The sequence below is a fragment of the Ylistrum balloti genome, unplaced genomic scaffold (genome assembly GCF_031769215.1).
Source record: "Ylistrum balloti isolate Yb309-2 unplaced genomic scaffold, AGI_CSIRO_Ybal_v1 Utg371880, whole genome shotgun sequence".
Lineage (NCBI taxonomy): Eukaryota > Metazoa > Mollusca > Bivalvia > Pectinida > Pectinidae > Ylistrum > Ylistrum balloti.
The window spans coordinates 77,832-99,632 of NW_026782927.1; the positions used below are offsets into that span (position 1 = coordinate 77,832).

The window sequence follows — 21,801 nt, forward strand, 5'->3', positions numbered from 1 at the left end:
AGACTAGAGTAATGTCAGTGAACAACGTAATTATTTAAGCACTGCATCTCTCTTTGGTCGATTTCATGGGATGATAAATTGAGTTGCTCTTGGACAAATTGAATAAAACAGGCTGTTTGATAGTTTCATCGAGTCCAACTCGAGTAGAAATTAAGATATTTTAAAGAGTAACGGTGACTTTTTACCTTGACCTGAACAGTACATAATGATCCAGCATATTCATTTAAGTATCTATGAAGAGAATGTGACGGGTGGAAGGGGTGGCGATCACAGGGACTTTGCACACATCCCAACTCATTGGTCTGTGTATTATACATATACAAATATGCGGAAAGTTTGGTTGGGCATGCATGCCAATCCCTTCTGTGGAAAATTATTCCACTAGGATTTCAATGATTTTGTTCCCATTGGTATCCCAGTCACATGTTTCACAGTGTTACCAGTACGTCGTAATGAGATCAGATTAGCATTTTTATTACTTTTGTTGTTGGGTCTATATCGTTCTCATCTTACCAGTTTGTTTTGTAAATACTTTTACAGAACAATAAATAAAAACCTCAGAATGCATCTGTAGAGAATATTTGATCAAAGTGAAACTAATTCGTTCAGATTTGAAATTAAAACTCGAAAGTATTGAAAAGCGTACAGTGTGTTTTGTCACACTTTAAGCTCTGTATGTCAAACTTGTGCACAATCCCGTTGTATTCGATACAATAAAATATGTTTCAATCATAACCAAATTAATTCAGGGAATCACTCGGTAACTGACATGTTGGTATATTCTGGCACAACACAACATTTGAATTCCTACCCAGCTTTAGAGAAGATGAATGCGAATGTATAAAAAATCTGAAAGAAACATCTTAGAAAAACAAAAGATAGTACTTGAAGCACACAGTAAAAATTGTTGGCAAAGAAAGAACTTACTTGATGTACATCTCTGAATGTACCCTGGTCGGTATTTCGGTAACTAGGTCCCATGGGACGTAGGTTATCATATGATTGGTATACCCTAGGAGCCGTGCAGTCACCTGGGTAATACCCAGCATGGACACCTTCAAAACACGTATAAACGATTAAACTACATTTGTATTCGAAACTTATTGCGGCAATATAACAAAATCTCACTTTTTTTTAACAGGCCAAAAATAAAAGTAATTTGAGTCAGTATGCGTACACTTAAAAACAACCGAAAAAGAGGTAAAATGTACTCTGTTTTCTTACAAACGAAAACAAAAACAGCGTGTTACATGTAACTTAAGTGTTTGAAATCTACCACAATTTCATTGATATTTTACCATATTATGTAATAAAAACTTACCCATGCCGTATCTAATTTCGTGGTACGAGTTTGAAAATTGATAGTTTCTGAAAATAAGATATAAATCTATATGGAAACTCCCGCTAAATGAAGTCGCCACAACTTATCACCTTGACGTCGTCAGGTAATGAAGCGACGGAGTCACGTGACAAACGATTGTTCGCCTCACGTGTCCTGCCAAGATCACATGACTCGTGATATTAAAAAATCCGGGAAACCTGTCGTTATTGAATTAAATTTTCTCATTTCCGTGTATGTCCTTGGTTCAAGACTGTTGAAGAGACAATCTACAACCTATAACACTACACACGCGTACCTTAAGCGGCACCATTTGAGAACTTAGCGACTAAATTAACGACACCAAAAATAGTCATATATATCTTTTATTAAGTCCGTGGTGATTCCGGTGATTGATTGATTGATTGATTTATTGACATCACCCCTTCCAATCCATAACACCACAAAATAAGTGCGTTTAATGATAGCATTGATTCCAAATATCGACATCACAATATTTTGCCGATCAGGACTCTATACTAATATATATACATATATGAAAAAAAATCGCAACGCGCAATTGTTGGGGAAGGTGAAAATTACTTGGTCTGTGTTGTTTCACATTGATACTAGCTTTTCCCAATATTTCTATATTGTAATTTGTCAAAAGAATGCATAAATAATATTAATAGCTGCATGGTCGCGCTAAAATTCACAATTTTCTTCTTGTTCATTCAGAGCTCAAGAAAAGGAAGTTCCGTAACTTTGTACCATTTCGTATTTTGCACTGATTATCTCCCTTATGTGGTTGCATGTTGCAGACCGAACGACAGGCGCACCAAAACTACAGTACCGATAAAAGGTATGCTAGGCATACTGTATAAGTTATTTTTATGACGGCACAAATCATTATGTACTGTTTACACAGTATACATGTTTATCACCATATGTGAATAGTTGTATTTGATATCACTGAATATTGCGTCAGTAACTAAATTGGAAACAGAAAGCAGTGACCCAGAACTTTTTGTTGTTATTTCCATTTAAGTTATACCACGGACTTATATACTGTGTATATAAGTCCGTGGTTATACTGTCAACTGAAAAAACGAGATTTTATGAATATCATGACAATTCATTTGATCGTTCTTTTACATTTATTTGCAAACCTTCTACAGACTTTCAGAGATTTGTCGGAAGCTGTTGCTATTTGCCGGATTTGCTGTGGAAATTTCCAGAATAAAAAAAGATGTACATGACTCGATGCTTATCAAAGAGATAAATATTGGTTCAGTATTAGGGCTTTTGTCCAGATAACTGTGAACTTTTATCTGCTTTTTTTCAGTATGACGCAATCGTTGACAATGAAGAGGACAACAAACGGGTTTGAATAAACATGACATGGCTAATGGAACTAAAAACATCAGACCTCTTGTCATTGGGACTCGGTCAAAATTCAAGTTTGGAGGTGGAAGACCTAAGCCAATCCGTACCTTTGATGGTAAGTATACATTTTGTAGATCATTGATGTTGAAATACAAATATTGGTAATGATATATGTAAATTATAGGTGTTGTACTAGGAATACTGCTGTTATATAAATGCATGCTCTAGCCTCCAGACAGTAAACTTTCAGTAAAACTTAAAAGTTTAACTTGGCATTATGCTGAGGTGTTTATGCATGCAAAATGTATAAACATGCATGAAATGAGATATTTTTATAGCAGCTTTTTGAGTTTTGTAGTAATAATACTTTTTAGCTGATACTTTTGCTAGTTTTAGCATTGCCTTTCTTGTAATGTTCAATTTTATCATTAAAATGTCCCAATAAGAATTAACTACTGCAGGGGTTCAAGTTACTCTATGGGATTTACAGTTACATACATTGTAGTATGCTGATTCTGAGAGGATGGAGAGTTCCATTTTATCATTAAAATGTCCCAAGAAGAATTAACTACTGCAGGGGTTTAAGTTACTCTTTGGGATTTACAGTTACATACATTGTAGTATGTTGATACTGAGAGGATGGAGAGTTGATACACAGTGTACAATGAAGTGTCAGGTCAATTTTAATGAGATTGTGTTTAGACCTAATACTGAGAGGTCTATCAAACATTTCTTAGAAACTAGTATTCCGCGGAGGATAATTTTTCTATACTGGTGCATTATCTATTAGACTCTTGTTGATTTTTAGGCTAAACGTACTCAGTACGCATAGCCTATTGCGACGGCCTTTCAGACAAAATTTACCGATCCTGGCCTTCTCATTGGCTGAAATATCGAAAAGAGTTAGAGCCCTCTAGCAGCAAATTTTTGCGTAAATAATGCCGCGATCTTTCAAATCGCTATTTTAAAAGCATCCAAAATTAGTTTAATTTTTAATAACAATACGATTACTATATATTTCAAAAAAGAAGCACAGTGTGGTTGAACTATTGATAAATTTTTAACAATATAATTAACGGAATTCTCGACATGACGTAAGCGTACAGAACACTGTACGTGCGAGTTGATCAGAAGCTAGTCTGGGGGCTTAGTTTGAATTATCAACTAACAACACTTATAAACAAACAAAACTTACAAACAGAACATCAATTTTGTTTTAATCCTTGTCGTTGTGGCAAGATCGTCTTAATATATAACATCACTTTACCTCATTAGATGTCACCGAATTGGACTGTTCGTCCCACGCGCATACCCGCCGATATGACACTTTTTCAGATTTTTCACACCCACCGCCATGACACTTTTTCAAGTTTTTGAAGATAAAAAGTTTGCGCTTCGTAGGCAAGTTACATTTGGTGTTCATGATTTATGAATAATATATTTTTAATGCTGTACTGATCATGATGTTAACTCTGTTATAACTTATATTTTTTGTCTTTTAGTTTTATTTGATGAAGGTTGTTTATGCTGATTTCTCAAGGTTTGTTAATGTGTCCTTGAAATGAAAATATTCCTTCAAACAAAGCGTGTATAAAAAAAACCCCAAAATATTCATGTTTATAATTATCAATTAACTAGAACGAAATATTTTCATAACATATTTATTCATTTAGCGTGTCATGGTGGCATTATCTACTGCATTGGAGATCAGAAATAGTAGTAGCTATAGTGAAAATATTGTAAATTTTGTATATATATGGAAGTCTGGTTTAATCTCAAAGAACTATGTCTTTATAGACATAATTACTGGAAGAAAAGTCTAACCATGATACTTCAAGGAAGATAGGCATGTAAATACATTTAATGTAATTACTTACACTTTAATCTATCTGAAATGCTGTGTTTACCTTATTTACTTTCCTCAACTACAAATATAATTATAATAAGTAAGGACTATTACTTTGCAATACATTCAAAATAAAGAAGTAGGTATAAAGTCCTTTCGATTTGTTTAAATCCTCATATTGATAGGATAGTAATTGCAACATCTTGGGTATTTCAAAGGTTCTATTTAGTCAACTTCATCATAGACCTATTTATCATTTGGCTTATTGGCGATAAATATATGGTTGTGTGTATTTTTTTTTTTTTTTTTTTTACCTATTTTGATTTGTTCACATTATTGTCGTCAAATTTGAAATAAGAATTAAAGAATATATCAAATCGCTTAAAATTAAGAAAAATAGCCTCTGGTTCTCTCATTTTAGTAATTTTTGCATTCCAAAGTGTAGGAGTATGGGGAAAGTAATATAGCTTTGTGGTTATTCGTGAACATTTTTCAAAACGTTTAGCCTCTCAGTACTTTCAGTACTTTGATTATTAGATGCTAGGAACCAGTACGTATAGGGAAGACTCTTAACAAGTCCACTTGACTTTTCCTTACAATAAAACTCAATGTAAATAGTGTGGTTTAACATTATACCATGGTATGTTTCATGCAGGTGTATGGTTGATGAAATTATAACAAGATAAATGAATAAAAGAGAAAGTGTATAATCAACCATAACATTGTTTTTTATCAACTAGTATTCCTGACTATTTCCTGCATATATTGCTACAATTCTTGACCTAAACTTACCATGGTGTAAGAAACTTGAGTTTTCGTGTAATGATGGACAAGGGGAGGTTACTATGAAAAAAAACCTAAATTATTTCAATGTTCATCTGCTTCTTGATGGTTAATGTGAGAATATTTTCATGTTTAAAGTAATAAATGCTCCCATTTGTAGGCAGTAAACTTTACAAGCAGCCTTTAGTGAAACCTGATAAGTTTATTTTCTATTAAAATGCAGGAACTGAATTTGTATACTATAACCTTTTCTCAGTTAAAATGTGCTAGATCTATATTGGGTTTGTGACCTTTCGGCGAAAATAGCAAAAAAAGGACACTTGTTTAAAAAATTCCTATGATACAGTATCTTTAAATTAAAGTATCCCATAGCTTTAAACATCTTGGTTCTTTATCAGCTGACAGTTGATAACAAGTCTTAATGTGATTGGAAACTTTCTGAGGTAAAAATCTATCATCATTTATTGGAATTTGTGATCATTATGATATCATAACAAAGGGAAACATTCATGCAAGGTTTTTTTTTTTTTTTTTTTATAATGTAAAAAATTATTCATTATCTCCCTTTTGAGTTCAGGATAGACTGTCATATTTCCTCTAAAACACAATCAAGAAATACCTAAAAACAAAAACAAAAAATACCAACATGTCAACAGAAACACAATTAAAATTCAATAAAACTAGGGCAAATATGAACAAGTACCAGGATAATAATGTGTTCTGGCAGAGTAAGCATCTTCTGCTTAACTCATGTCACCTGCCATGTAAATCTTGGTTAAGTAAGTGATGTCACATTTTCAAATGAGAACAAGGTATACATTAACGGAACCAATAGGTAAGCTAACAATGATCAGCAATATCGACTGAGGCCAGATATTATTTATCTGAGCTTCAAAAATTCTCATATTGATTGGAACAAAGTGTCATAACTGTTATCAGAATAATTGTAAATGTTTATATTGAAGTGTCCATCATACACATTTTTTTTATTTATTATTATTTAATTGTCATCAATTTGAAGGGGTGCGCCCACTGGAAAGAGTCCATTTTCACTATGAAGCCTGTAGTAGTACTACCAGGTGTAGTAATATTAAAAGCTGTGGGAAATGTGATAAGGCTAACCAATCAAAATTTACTCTAGGGTATATGTAATTTGAACATGTAATATATTTTGTATTTGTAACTAGTTACTTTATTTTGTATATGTAACTAGTTACATATACAAAATATATTACACGTTCAAATTTACTGGATAAGAACCTAATTATGTGATATTAACAATACTGACCTACCTTTTATTAGGTCATCTGGACCCGAAGGGTCCGATGACCTATAGTCATCATGCTTCGTCCGTCGTCGTCCGCCGTGCGCCGTCCGTAAACTTTTCATTCAAACGACTTCTTCTCAAATACTAGAAGGTCTAGGGGGCTAATACTTGGCACAGAGGATACTGGCATGGAGCTCTACCAAGTTTGTTCAAATGAATGACCTTGACCCACTTTCAAGGTCACAGGGGTCAAATATGTTAAAATCTTTAAACAACTTCTTCTCATTAACCAAAAGGCTCAGAGTGTAGATATTGGGCCTGTGACATGCTGGGATGAAGGACTACCAAGTTTGTTCAAATGAATGACCTTGAACCACTTTAAAGGTCACAGGGGTCAAATATGTTAAAATCTTTAAACAACTTCTTCTCAATAACCAAAAGGCTCAGATTGCTGATATTGTGCCTGTGGCATGCTGGGATGAAGGGCTATCAAGTTTGTTTAAATGAATGACCTTGAACAACTTTCAAGGTCACAGGGGTCAAATATGTCAAAATCTTTAAATAACTTCTTCTCAAATACTAGAAGGCCTAGGGGGCTAATACTTGGCCCATAGCATGCTGGCATGGAGCCCTACAAAGTTTGTTCAAATGAATGACCTTGTCCCACTTTCAAGGTCACAGGGGTCAAATATGTTAAAATATACAAAGGACTTCATCTCAATAAGCAAAAGTCTATGAGTGCCGATATTGGGTCTGTAGCATGCTGGGAGGAAAGGTTACCAAGTTTATTTAAATGAATGACCTTGAACAACTTTCAAGGTCGCAGGGGTCAAATATGTCAAAATCTTTAAATAACTTCTTCTCAAATACTAGAAGGCCTAGGGGGCTAATACTTGGCCCATAGCATGCTGGCATGGAGCCCTACAAAGTTTGTTCAAATGAATGACCTTGGCCCACTTTCAAGGTCACAGGGGTCAAATATGTTAAAATATACAAAGGACTTCATCTCAATAAGCAAAAGTCTATGAGTGCCGATATTGGGTCTGTAGCATGCTGGGAGGAAAGGCTACCAAGTTTATTCAAATGAATGACCTCAACCCACTTTCAAGGTCACAGGGGTCAAATATGTTAAAATATACAAACGACTTCTTCTCAACAAGCAAAAGTCCATGAGTGCTGATATTGGGCCTGTAAGATGCTTGGAGGAGAGGCTACCAAGTTTGTTCAAATGAATGACCTCAACCCACTTTCTAGGTTTGGCTTGCTTTTTGTCAGATGACCGTTAAGGCCCATGGGCCTCTTGTTTCTGCCCTAATGGTAAAAGCAGTTAGTTATAAAGTTGGGGTCCAAGAAATCACATTGAATGATAATAATTCAAATTTGTGTTATTTGTTTTATCATGTGACTGTCATTTTTCCTACATACTGATTGGTCAAAAACCTCTTATAGGTCTAAATACTTTGTGACGTTAATATTCAGGTACTACAATACAGGTAGAATCTGTGCACGGTAGGTGAATACATGTACAAACATCCGAAACCCCATGCAGTGTCTCACAGGTGAATATCACAATCCAGTAACCTGGGCTGCAGTTTTTGACCAAGTAGGAGCATAGAAAAGAAAACAATTATTGACCTGTTTTCAGGTGGAAAGGAGGATTTATTAATCCTGGTACTCACCTGAAAACAGATCAATTATAAGATAGTCAAGACTTGATAACTTTTATGTTTTATATGTATGTATATATATATTGATTAAACATTGTATATATGAAATTACCAACAGATTCTGACCTACCACGTGAGGGGGATGGACAATCTCGGCTGTCCCCTGGGGCAGAAGGACCTGATAAGGAGGCAGCCTTGGTGCCACGATCTGTACCATCTCATCTACTCATGATATCTATCCTAGAACAGCTCTGTGTGGCTTGTGCTAAGGATGAGGCTAGGGGGAGGGATCTCTTCAAGAGTAAGTACATACATTGTATACTTACTGTTTAGATTACAATACATGTAACCTTTATCATAAGTATGTTTTAACCGGAAATAAGATATTTTAACACCTTTGATGGAATTTTGTTTTAGTGATCACTGAACACCTGATTGAGATGAATGTTATCATTTTTCTGTTTTAGTGATCACTGAACACCTGATTGAGATGAATGTTATCATTTTTCTGTTTTAGTGATCACTGAACACCTGATTGAGATGAATGTTATCATTTCTCTGTTTTAGTGATCACTGAACACCTGATTAAGATGAATGTTATCATTTCTCTGTTTTAGTGATCACTGAACACCTGATTAAGATGAATGTTATCATTTCTCTGTTTTAGTAATCACTGAACACCTGATTAAGATGAATGTTATCAATTTCTCTGTTTCAGTGATCACTGAACACCTGATTGAGATGAATGTTATCATTTCTCTGTTTTAGTGATCACTGAACACCTGATTAAGATGAATGTTATCATTTCTCTGTTTTAGTAATCACTGAACACCTGATTAAGATGAATGTTATCAATTTCTCTGTTTCAGTGATCACTGAACATCTGATTAAGATTAATGTTATCATTTCTCTGTTTCAGTGATCAGTGAACACCTGATTAAGATGAATGTTTTCTCCCCAATGACAGTGCTTGATGAGATGGGCAGTATCAGGTCACAATACAGATGCTTTATGCAAAAAGTGCTCAAAGCAGCCATGGTAAAATTGACATTGCTAATTCCTATTTCTATGATGTGTGAACATTTTGTGAAATCACCAAGTTCTTATACTAATTGTATTTATTCTGTAATAAGCATACGCCATGTAATATTTGCCATCATTTGGCATTTCTACAATATAATCAGACCAAAATCAATTGTGTATTACTAGATCTTGAACTGCCAACAATGTAGGAATATTGTATCTATATAAATGTAAACAGATTGAGGTTTCCTTATCTTATAAAAAGAATGAAACTGAACGTGATAAATATAAGCATAAGACTGCTGTCAGTTGGCATTCATGAACTTATTTAATTTGCCCTTGCCCTGTTGCCATTCATATGGCCATGAATGCCTCCTGGAAGCAGTCCAGTGATTAAATAAGCCCACCTATAGTTATTAGTTACTGTTCAGTGTAATTACAAAGGAATGCAGTAGTGTTGTCCTATAGTAAGCACATTCCTTCACTTTTCATCTGACGCAATTACTATAGGTTGCCGGACATACAAATTTGAATTGAAAATTGAAATGAAAATAATACTTTTGCTTTCACCAGAGAAATCTCCCGGCTTTGCCATCAGCAGGACACTTGGGTGAAGGTGAAGTCAGGTACTTGATCTAATTACATGATGAATAGGTCTTGAATATTCTGTACAGCTGTTGTAAGAAATATTGTCTGAAAAGAGGAAAAGGTAGAGTTTACTTAAAAATGCTAAAAAATATAGATCTGTTATTTATCTTTGATGATTTTAAACATTTCTGTTAAAAAAGAAATGTAACAGTGTATATGATTACCTCCTTGAGATAATTAAAAGTGATCATGTGTGACCTTTGACCCATATTTCTAACTGATTACTGCCTAAATCTGAACAAGTGTAGCAACAGGTGTTCTGATACTATGGTGTGAATATAAACTCAGTCTTATGAGGGGTTCTTGAGATATATTGTGCAGAGATTTTGTTCTATGAAAAGACTGATGCATGGATGAACAGATTGGCCAAGCATACATTTCTTAACATTGTTTCTTTGTGAAGGAATTGAAAATATTATAAATTCTCACATGGTTAAACTGAATTTTCAATTTGTATATTTCTTTAGGTTAGAAACTCAACATTACTCTCTACTGTCATCTAATGAACTGACACAGATGCAGACATCTCGCTACAAGTTGGAATTTACGGAAAACTTTCGTATTGGAAAAGGTGGATTTGGTACTGTGTACCAGGTAAATAGGTTTGACTCTGGCTCGTAAATACCTGATCATTATTTAAGAAATGCTCTGATTAACACTTTAAAAACCCATTTTAAGTTTAGAAATTAACTGGGTGATATATTTTGTCAAGTTATGAAATATCAAAATAATTACATTAAATTTGATATTAATTTAGCTTAAGTTTTACATATACTGTTGCTTGATGGTTTTGTTGTGTGTCTAATTTGTCAATTTAACAAATTTGATAAATAATCTTTCCTTTAGGCCACACACAAATTGGATGGCACTGCTTATGCTATAAAGAAAATAAGATTTAAACATTCCAAACCAGAGATATGGCTGAAGGTTTGTATAGTACACTTGTAGTTTGTAAGTACTAATCTGGAATATCTTTTATATATACCGTAAAACCCTTAAAGATGTGCACAGTTCTTCTTGGGATATTAAATGACTAAGTGGGAGAAGCTTTAGGATTTTTTTTTTCATGAGAATAATAGAAGATTCTGTTAGACTGCCATCTTTGATTGTCAGAATTATCGAGTACGTTAAACAGACATAAGAATGACTTGATAGTTAATTTAACAACAACAATAATAAATAAGATCATGACTATATACATTAATGCAAACTATCCAAGTAACTAGGTATCTGTCAACGGCTTGACTAGAAATCAGGTGTTGGTAGTGATAGTCTGATGTGTTTAAGTAGTGTTCAGATATACATGGACCAAAGATTTGTATATAGTTTCCACTTACTGTTATGTAGAGTGTGGAGTTGTTGCACAGGAACAGGTTATACATTTATTTGAACTATTTTGTCCAGGTTCTTAGGGAAGTGAAGGCTTTGGCAACTTTACGTCACTCTAACATTGTGGGGTACAACAATGCCTGGTTGGAGCAGCAAACCAGGGAGTCTGATGGTGAGTTTATACCACGTATGTAGAGAGAAATGAAATGTTGATAATTTAAGTTTTTAATGAGTCGTGGTGGCTGAATGGTTGTCGAACCATCCTTAGCCCTCCTTTTCTTAGTCGCAGGTTTCAGGCCTACATTTGGCAGTAACCAGAACTTAAGCTGCAAAAACAGAAAACATTTGACTGAAGCAAAATTGTAAATTTGGAAACATTTTTATGGCAAAAGTCCAGGAGTTGTACATACACATGCTTTAGGTAGCTGAGGAAAGGGGAGAGAGTGGTACATGTCCATTCTATAATACAGGTGGATTGTGAGGTCCACAAAAGCAAGCCTACCCTTGAATTTTAGCCAGAATTACGTTTGTTGGCTTCCGGTACTTATTTTAAGGTGCAACTGTACTTTAAACATATTTTAAGTACATAAATCATTTGTTACAATTTATTTTATTGTGACAAAGGGATTGAGTACAGTGTATATAATGGTCATATCATTGTAAACTATTGTCATTCTGTTGCAGGGTACATCAATATGGAAGAGCCCTTCAGAGGTATAGATCCAAGGTACAGAAAATTTTTAATATGAAAAATGATTAATTGATTTCTCTAAGGCTACAAACCAACCTCTTTTTGGGATGGTTGTTATATCTGTATTTTGAGTTAAGCTTTACTGTACTTTGATTTCCTGTCTTAAATTTTGATGATGCAGAAAAATTTTAAAAATCATCCAGTCATAATTGATATCACGTTCAAGTCTGTTTTTCCTCCATGAAAATGTGTTATTTTCCAGAAATGAAGAAAACAATTATTTTCTCTGTTTTATGAAAATCATTCATGCAGACACAAACTATTATGAATTTCTGGTAGGAAAACACACGATAGAAAACGTTTCTAGCAATAGAATTCACTATGGAAAAAATAGTATCAGCTACTAGCCATTGTTTGTATAGACTAATGATATACATTTGTGAGTGAATGAAGATCAAAGAATCACTATTTTGATCTTAGAAGTATAAATATACATATATATATATTTTATAGTGTCAGTGATGACAATGATGGCAGTGATTCTGAAAACAGCATAGTGTTCCTGCCCCACTCAGAAAAGTCAGTGGTACCTCCCAACAGGTATAAAGTCGGATCTCCTGGGAAAATTACAGAGCTCAGTGACAGTAGTAGTACTGACGATAGCATTTCAAGCGACTCTTGTCAAGCTTGTGACAGACTTAGAGGAAATCAGTCTAGCAATGATGGTTGTCATAAGTTATTTTCACTTCAAAGGCCATTTTCTGGAAATGTTTTCAAACATACATGCAAGAAAAAGGTTGCTGAAAAAACTAATGAAGATATTCCTGATAATCTGTCTTTTACACAAAAGTCAGTTGCCATAAGAAGTCAATTTTCCCATGATGTAAGTGTCATGCATGAAAAATCAGGCGTAAGCGTGTTCTGGAGTCAGGGCTTTGTGACCAGGAGAAGTCTAAGCTGTGATCCTGCTATCAATGGAGAGAAAGTAAGCAGACATTCACAGGAAGAGAGCTGTCATTATTCAGAAGATACTATTAATTTTAAGGTAAGATATCTCGTTGCTGTATTTATACAACACGAAGCTTCTATATATATTGCTGTTAAGTAGAATACAAACAAATGTTATTGTTCTGTGATAGAACCAGACTCTGAATTTTAGTTAAGATGGGTATGTTTGGCCCCATGCCTTATTACAGGACAAAAGATGGTAGGAGACTTAGATTAATCTGTACAGGTATGAAAAGGTACTCATTAAAAGTCTGTTTACTTTTTGGGTCATGATATCTTGATTTGTTGGCCTATGTATGCTCGGGTGAAGATCTGAATTGCATGCTACGATACTCTTTACTTGTGGCAGCTTGGTGTCTCTCAGGAAGCTGAGAAGTGGATCAGGCTGCTGACATGGTTGTGTCTATGGGTAAGGCACTTTACCACAACTGCACAAATCACAATGGCATATGAAAGGGCCTCTTGTATGTTGTTCATTAATGTAGCCATCAGCTACTGAAAGGAAGTCCTACCTCTGAGTGGCCTAGGCTTTTGATAAGGTGATGAATCCAGCCAAGAAACAAAATGCCTACTTCCGTGAAATGACAGAATAAAGCTAAAGAACAAAATCTTTAGCTTGTAACCCTTTACCTTTTCAACTTTTTGCCTGCATTGTATAAACTCTTCAATACTAGTCCAGCTCGACAAAACCTTTTGTGTATTTTACTTTTCTTTGCCAATCTCTTCTAGGAATGGCCTCCTTACCATCTATAGATCAGCTATGTGAAGCAACTATATCCATTTCCTTTCCTGTTTTAAGTTATTGTTTAATCCTCTGGAAATAGTTTCTTATCTAATGACAGTGAAATCCTCACTGATATCTCCTAACCCCTTCCCTCATCTACACTATGTGCTTTGAATTTATACACATGGTACCTTCAGCAAAATGTACCCAAGCACCCTTCCTTAAATGTGTGAAATCCCACCTGTATTGTTTGAAGGACTAATATATAGACTAGATTACAATTAAGTATCTGTTATGAGCCCCTGTTTGCTCTGCTTTTTCTTTGGACATAAATATTCCAGATTTATTAGAATGAGAGGATTAATTTTTTGTTTTAGATGCGTGTCTGTCTGTTTATACAAATGGAGTTATGTAGTGTGACCCTGGACCAATGGATCAGGAGGAGAAATAGCTCGTGTACCTGTTTACAAGGTTGGTGATTCTACATACAGTTTAGTCTAAGTTTTCAGCTTGCATTGGACATAGTGCTTGTTAGTTTATAGTCTGTACTTCTACATGTAAACCAACATTTTCATTTAAACACCTTCTTCTAGAAAGTAGTAAATAGCAGGGTCGTGATACTGGACTAGTATGTACTTGGGATGGAATGCTATGAAGTTTGACCAGTTAAATGCTGATGGCATACTTCACAGGTTACATCAAAGAACACATCTGAATTCAGATCTATGATTGAAAGAGTGATGACACTTTGGTATGTGGTGTAGACAAGCAGTCAGTAGATGATTTTTTATAAATTTTCTTAACATAAATGACCTTGACTAATTTCATCATGAGGTTAACAGGTAAAACATGTTGTAAACTAAAATTTTATCTTCAGAACCATATGGTACACAGAGATAATACCTTCCCCTATTTTACTGTATTAATCAGGCTATAAGCCTATGTCTGGTAATAAGCCCAACTTTATATATTGTTCAGTAGAAATAATGAGCCAATGCTATTTTTTGGTACTGTACGAAACCTACCCTGTAACTCTGAGTTTGAAGTAATAAGTTGAGTTATTTTAGGTTGATAATGGTGATGTTACCAGAGTATGCCCCTTTAAACATTGTTCTTCTCCTTTCCTCTTTGGAAGTGCCCAGAGAGTTCCAAGGTCGTAATATGGAGTTATTTGAGATATTTATCATTTGAAAAAGTACATAATACATGATATTTTATGATATTTTATAGGTATATTTCATGATGTCATCCAGATTTCCTACAAAGTAGCAGCATTATTTAGAATGAAAATAATTTTCTGTTGATAAGGCCCTTAAGGTCTCTTTCTTTAAATTCTAAAGCATGTTTGAGAAAAAATATTGCATATGATGTACTCAAGATCTATTAGAGAGTAAATTGATGAATTATGGCATTGTTTCAGATTTTAGAAATGACTACTCTACACTGAACCTAAAGATCTTTAAACAGATTCTGAAAGGTGTGGATTTCATACATTCCCAAGGACTTATACATAGAGATCTCAAGGTACTTGTTCATATTCCAATATTTCAAAAAATCACTCACATTTATTTTCTTGGTTATTAGCAGGATTAAGACAGAAAACCTTTCAAGATCTGTATTTTTACTGAAAAATGGAAAAAGGGATGACTGCATAGTTAAAAAATTAAACTTAATCAATTTCATATCATAAAATCAATTCTGTCTTTTACATTGATTTGGAATGTCAAGTTTTTTTTATAATATTTTGAATATTGCACATTTTACTTCACAGCCGAAAAATATCTTTATCAATGAACCACTGAACCATGTGAAGATTGGCGACTTTGGTCTGGCAAAGGATGATCTATTGTCCCCATCAACTGAGAGTGTCTTCATGACGCCTACACCAGATTCCACCGGTATCTGTCCACTTATCTTTCTCAATTACTACACCATTGTAAAGATTTCAGTCTCTTGGCAGTGTTGAGTTTTCTTATGACTTGCTACTGTGTGTGATCAAGATAGCAATAAGACCATGTCTGATAATAAGCCCCCTCCATATGTAACACTGATGATTGAATCGCAAACTTTTTTTTTCTTTTCGTTGTCCTGTAACTAGCCCACCCCATGTCTTTTGTGTCAGAAGTAATGTGGAGGATGAATACAGAAATGGTATACTTTCCCAGGTTCGAATTCTTGCCCTTAAAATGGTGACTTCTTCCATATTGATATGTTAATGCTTGTGTTTAACAGACTGGTATACTGTTAAAGCTCACTTTCATGAACCAGCATTCCTCAAATACAATATATTTGTCTAACTGATTACTCAGTCACGACCCAGCCCTTATATAAACCTTGTTATTGAATCTTGGATTCCTCTAGCTGTTATTTAAAAAAAAAATCCTTGAACTCATTTTTATCTCTGGCCCTAAAAATAGTGTTTTCTCCCTTGTCTTGTCTACCAGCTATCAGGGTAGCTCAAAATTACCTGTGTCCCACATAAATGCGATTAACTTAAGGGTACCATTTCTGAGTGTATATTCAGGTGTCTGACAGGAAAGCAGATAATAACATTAACGATGGCTTGATTACATAAGTACCATCTGCTAAATCATTATTTTACTCAGATTTTTTAAGAAAATTTATATTCTAGATTGCTATAGAAAAAAATCAACCACTGCTCAAATGGAATTTGATTTTAAAGTGAAATAAAAATTGTGGAATGGCACATATTTAGCAGGAGGGTACTGATAAACTAGCCAACATGATTCTCCATGTACACTTACTGACTTTATTACAAACTATAATTAATAACAAATGTAGTATAAGACCATAGAATCAACATATTATTATCACCTGAAGTTAAGACGATGTTAAATCAAGTCATTCTGCCATCTGTTCTCAGCAATATGCTTTATGCATGTTACATTTTGCTGGAAAGGAAAAGTGAGGTAAATAGTGAATTTTACACATCTGTCTGCAGTAAAATTCAAGACACTGAATTATAAGTTTGTCAAAACTTTATTACAATGATTAGTTGGACTGATCAAGGAAAAGAATATTGAATACATCATTTATGGTCACATGGCATTCACGGATGATCATTACCTTACGGTCTATGACCGACCTCTGATTACTCCTGTATTCCTTAAACTGTTGAGAGATATGTTCCCAAGGAGTACGACTTAGCAGCATTTTACTTGTATTTAAGCTATAATGTCTTTTTTCAACATGTGATTAACAGAGGTCAGTGTATTTGAGCTAACAGTATTAATATACAAGCTTGTATTTGACAAGCATATTCAAGTTTGTGTTTGATTGAGATAGTTATGTTCATGCTTATTTTTGACAGATGATTTGATGTGGAGTGACCATACATCTGGTGTTGGTACCACGACTTACGCCTCGCCAGAACAGCTTGAAGGCAATATTTATAACAATAAGGTAAACCTTATATGTATTTCTTCTCCAGACCAGGACTTTAGGCATTGTTTAAGAGTAACACAGTAATTAAACTGCATTGATTGTTAAATTTTTTTTTTGATTTGGCAGACTTTTAGCTAGATTGAGTTGGCCCACTACATAGTTCTGTCTTATTTTCCAGTGTGATATCTACAGTCTTGGAGTACTGCTGTATGAGATATGTAACAAGTTTGATACAGGAATGGAAAAGTCTCGTTTCCTTGGCTCTCTAAGGAAAGGTCATTTGGATGAGGAGTTTATAGAAAGCTGTCCTTCTGAGGTAATGTAACCAGATTCAGTTTAGATAAATTTTGTACAAATTTTCCTTGTATTGTTCAAAGATTCGGTGAAAGTTCTGTTTATTTATCTTCACCTTTGTGAAATTGCTATATTTGAAAAATATTTAAAAAGAAAAATTTGATTTATGTCAAATATATCAACATTTCAAGTGATATTATTAGACTGTCAAAGGTGATCTTTTGATAATTTTTAGCTAATCTGGTCCAAAGGACCAGTGAGCTTAAGCCATAGTGCAGGTCCATCAACATTTTAATAAAAAAACACTACTAGTCAAGAATAACCAAACAGATTTTGACCATATTTGGTCTGTAGCATCCTTGGGGGCAGGGGAACCAAGTTTGAATATATATTGGTTCTCTGCCCTAGGGGGCCTGAGGGGCAGGGCCCAAAAGGGAAATTTTGCGATTTTTAAAATCCTACTCCTTGTGTTGGAATTCATGTATATTACCCAAATTTGGTCTGAAGCGATTCTGGGTGAAGGGGGATCAGCCTTGTATAAACAATAGGTCTCAACCTCCTGGGGTCAGAGGGGAAATAGAGTAAATCCTTTAAAATCATACTCCTTATGTAGGAATGATTTGATTTTGCCCAATTTGGTCTGAAGCATTCTTAAGTGAAGGGGAATCAGTTATGTTCAAACCTTTGGTCTCTGTCTGCTGGGACCAGAGGGGAAATAGAGCAAATTTGAAAAAAAGGAATGATTGAATTGACCTAATTTAGTCTGATACATTCTTGGAAGAATCAATTATGCTTGTTGAGTGTTACAGGCCCCATGGGTCTCCTGTACATTTATTTCAGTGTGTTATCTGTGTCTTTGGCTTCTTATTTTCTTTCCTGGATCAAGTAATATATAAATAGGGCTACAAATTAGGGACCACTCGTATCTTCAATGGGGTTTAATTTTGTTTGCTGTATTTAAGAAATATTTTCAATGCCAACTTAACAAGATGTATAAGAACATTTTTTAGGCATTTAATGAAACTATACACAGTTGATTAGAAAAGAAATTTACAGAACCAGAAGTGGTGTATCATTTTAAAAAGACATGCAGATCAAGGCATGCCTAAAGTTCAGGTAAAAAAAAATTGAATTTAGCTGTGTATTATGAACAGATACCTGATCAGACCAAAAACATATTACATAATCAAGAAGATTAACTTATCATCAAGTTCTTTTGGTTATGAAAATGTCAGTATGTGTTGTAGCCAACATACTTCTGGTACAATTCTTGTGCCCATCATCTCTTACCAATGACTAGATGTTGAAGCTTGTCCTGAGGAAACTTATGCCACTCCTGAACCAATGCAGCCCATAATTCTCCAATAGTTAGGCATTCAGATCCTGTGCATTCACTTTTTGTTTGAGATAGTTGCACTCATATTCAATCAGGTTCACGTCTAGTGAAATATTGTATACCATGGGAGCTGATCAGCCAATAGATGAGAATCAGATTGCGGTACAACAAAAGGTCAAACCATCTGATAACAGTTTTTAGCCCATTGAAAGTTCCATCAAGGACTTAGAAGCAAAGCTTACAAATTAGAGAAAAGCATCCCCATCTGATGTCATGCCATATTTCTTGGTCTCCAAACACAGATTCTGGCATCTGTCAGCTAAGTAAAATGTGATTTTCAACAGATGAGTGGACTTGTTGTCAAGACCTAAAATTCTATGTTCGGTGATCACAAACCCATTGCAGTCTTGCTTGTTTGTGCCTTTTAGTCAAAAGAGGACGTTTTAATTGTTGGCAAGAGGGAAACCACCTGTTGATCAAACGTCTGTTGACACTACATAGGCTAACATGAACATTGGTTATTGGGCTCACCATGCTTGTCTAGACAGTAGTCTGTCTTCTTCATCTGTAGTCATTCGAAGTCTGCCATATCTGAGACATTGGTCAGCATGCCTGGTTTGGTTCAGAGGCTGTTTGTCATACCAAACTGAACCATTCCAGAAGCTGACCACCTTTCAACAGTTGTCACTTTTTGATGTTCCATTTTTAACTGTAGTATGTGCACACCCACGATTTACCAGTAACGCATGTGCAAGTGTTGCTGTAGGTGGCAAAACAAATTTGAGTTATGTTAGAATATAGGGTACCCCAGCTTGATTAGAGTAATCATTAAGTTGAGTGTATCTCTAGGCACCAAACACAAATGGAGACACTGCAAGGAGTACAACAAGAGTTAACTTTATAAAAGGAAAACTCAGTTTTGATTAAAAATTTCCATACTGAAATGATGGTCGCTAACTTATAGGCATGTGCATATCATATTTATCTTTATAATTCTGTATTAGATGCTGTAAAACTCAAGATTTTAAAGAAATATTTGGTCCTGGAATTAAAATTTTCATTTGTAGCTCATACAGTCATACCTATGTAGTGTCGTAAATTTTTACATACAATATTCTAAATGCTTTCGTACAGGCTATTGCTGTGGAGAAGATGACATCTAAAATCCCTCACCACCGTCCAACAGCCAAGGAGCTTCTACAGAGTGAACTCTTCCTCACCAAAGACCAGGTAACTGCCATAGAGAACCTAAACAATTTATACTTTTAAGTAAAGCATCATGTTATATGTAAAAATCATTACCTATATCAACGAGACCCTGTGAATACTTGCAGTGATATACTACTTGGCTAGATACAATTTCTCTTAAGCTCAGGAGTGTCCGACTAATAAGCCAGGGATCCAGGATTCAAATCCTGGCAGAAATCAAAATAAATAATGACCTTTATCACATATTATAAATAAACAGGTCAGAAGTAAATATCTTCTTTGCTGTGAGACTTTTCATTGAAAAAGGCAAATGAAAATGGGTGAATTGTTTGAATATATTGTAACATTTCAGGTTTCTTTTGAAAGTTTATATTTTCTCCTGTGAACATGAGAATCCTATTATTCCTAAAACTTCTCATTCATATGTTGTTTAGGTTATCGCTCAAATGAAGAAAATTGTAGAGGAAAAAGATACAGAAATCCTGCGACTAAAACGTCTCCTTGATCAGAAAGATCGCCAACTGAGGAGACTACAAGACGAGGCAAATAAACCTTTACCTGACCTTAACTTTTCTTCAAATCTTACCCTCTTGCCTCCAGGCCACCCGTTTTGATGGAGGAACAATTCAGACTTACCAAAATTTAACTACAAATTCATTGAAAGTCAGGTTTCACATGGCACCAATGGTTGACCAGAACATACACCAGACGTGCCTTCAGTCGTTGGAAATTCTGTGATTCAGTATTTGATGCAGATTTTATTTGTTGGATATATTTATCAGAATCTCAGTCACTGTGTGTGGTAATTCCTGTATAATTGTGTTGTTGTGAGTTAGGAAAATGTTGATGATGAAATAGTGTGATTTATTGGACACTTGTTTATGTACTTTATTAACTTCATAACCTGCCGTATGCCCAATGATATCACTTTTGATAATGAGTGAACAGATACATGATTAATTAGATGCTTTCATTCCCAACCTTTTCTGTGATTCCTTCAATAATACTTGAGTCTGGTGCGAATGTCTAGAGTTTGTCATTTTGTGTGTGTAAAATTGATTTTCCAAATGTGAAACTCATGAAATTTCTATTGGCGATATGAAATTTGTGTGTATAAAGTCCATACCTCTATGAAATCCTTCAGAGAATTATTCTGTTATTAAATCCCGAGCCAATTTGAGTTTAACTTCTTATGGTCAGTTTGGTCCTTGAAACCTTATTACCTTAAGTAATGTTGTGTGATACTAATCATTAAACAAAATTCATATAGGGACCCTCTGAGAGCTGGAGATTTAGGGCAAAATAAGTCCCATCATATGTTTCAGAATTCCTTGTTTGTGATTGTAGACACTCCAATACTTCAGGATAATGTTGTTAATGATACCATATTGATTGACAGTTTTCATTTCTAAATCACAAAAATGAAAGTGCTTGAATTTATGTCTTTCTTTTGAAATTTGTTTTGTTATTAATCTTTTGTATTAAATTGTATTAAATAATATATCATTTTTTATCTTCTCTATTTAATTTAATTTTTATTCATTTTTTTTTTTTTTTTTTTAAAGGATGTACTTATTAATTGTATTCATTATGCAAGGAATACAGAGGACCAAAACCTCTTGAGGTTATTACAATGCACTATATTTGTTGGTGTGGGTTTATTTCCCAAGATGGCTTGTTGGCATATAAGTAAACTTTATAGTACTACTATACCAGAGTTGATAAGGGGCTCCACATGTGTTATAGTACTACTATACCAGAGTTGATAAGGGGCTCCACATGTGTTATAGTACTACTATACCAGAGTTGATAAGGGGCTCCACATGTGTTATAGTACTACTATACCAGAGTTGATAAGGGGCTCCAC

The 21,801-nt window shown here is 34.6% G+C and overlaps 1 protein-coding gene across 2 annotated transcripts; it reads left to right on the plus strand.

Moving 5' to 3' along the window:
* Positions 1-2,123: 2,123 nt before the first annotated feature.
* Positions 2,124-21,430, plus strand: LOC132563839 (eukaryotic translation initiation factor 2-alpha kinase 1-like). Of its 2 annotated transcripts, none has more exons than XM_060228589.1 (17): positions 2,124-2,180; positions 2,664-2,819; positions 8,386-8,568; positions 9,187-9,305; positions 9,864-9,916; positions 10,406-10,532; positions 10,785-10,865; positions 11,343-11,439; positions 11,952-11,994; positions 12,472-13,003; positions 14,068-14,161; positions 15,111-15,214; positions 15,462-15,588; positions 17,022-17,113; positions 17,274-17,411; positions 19,860-19,955; positions 20,369-21,430. In XM_060228589.1, exons 2-17 carry the CDS (start codon positions 2,720-2,722, stop codon positions 20,546-20,548), a joined length of 2,166 nt encoding a protein of 721 aa, XP_060084572.1. In that variant the 5' UTR covers positions 2,124-2,180; positions 2,664-2,719; the 3' UTR covers positions 20,549-21,430. The 2 variants fall into 2 exon arrangements, with proteins under 2 accessions (XP_060084572.1, XP_060084573.1); XM_060228590.1 differs by lacking the exon at positions 2,124-2,180 and adding an exon at positions 2,541-2,569.
* The last annotated feature ends 371 nt before the right edge of the window (positions 21,431-21,801 follow it).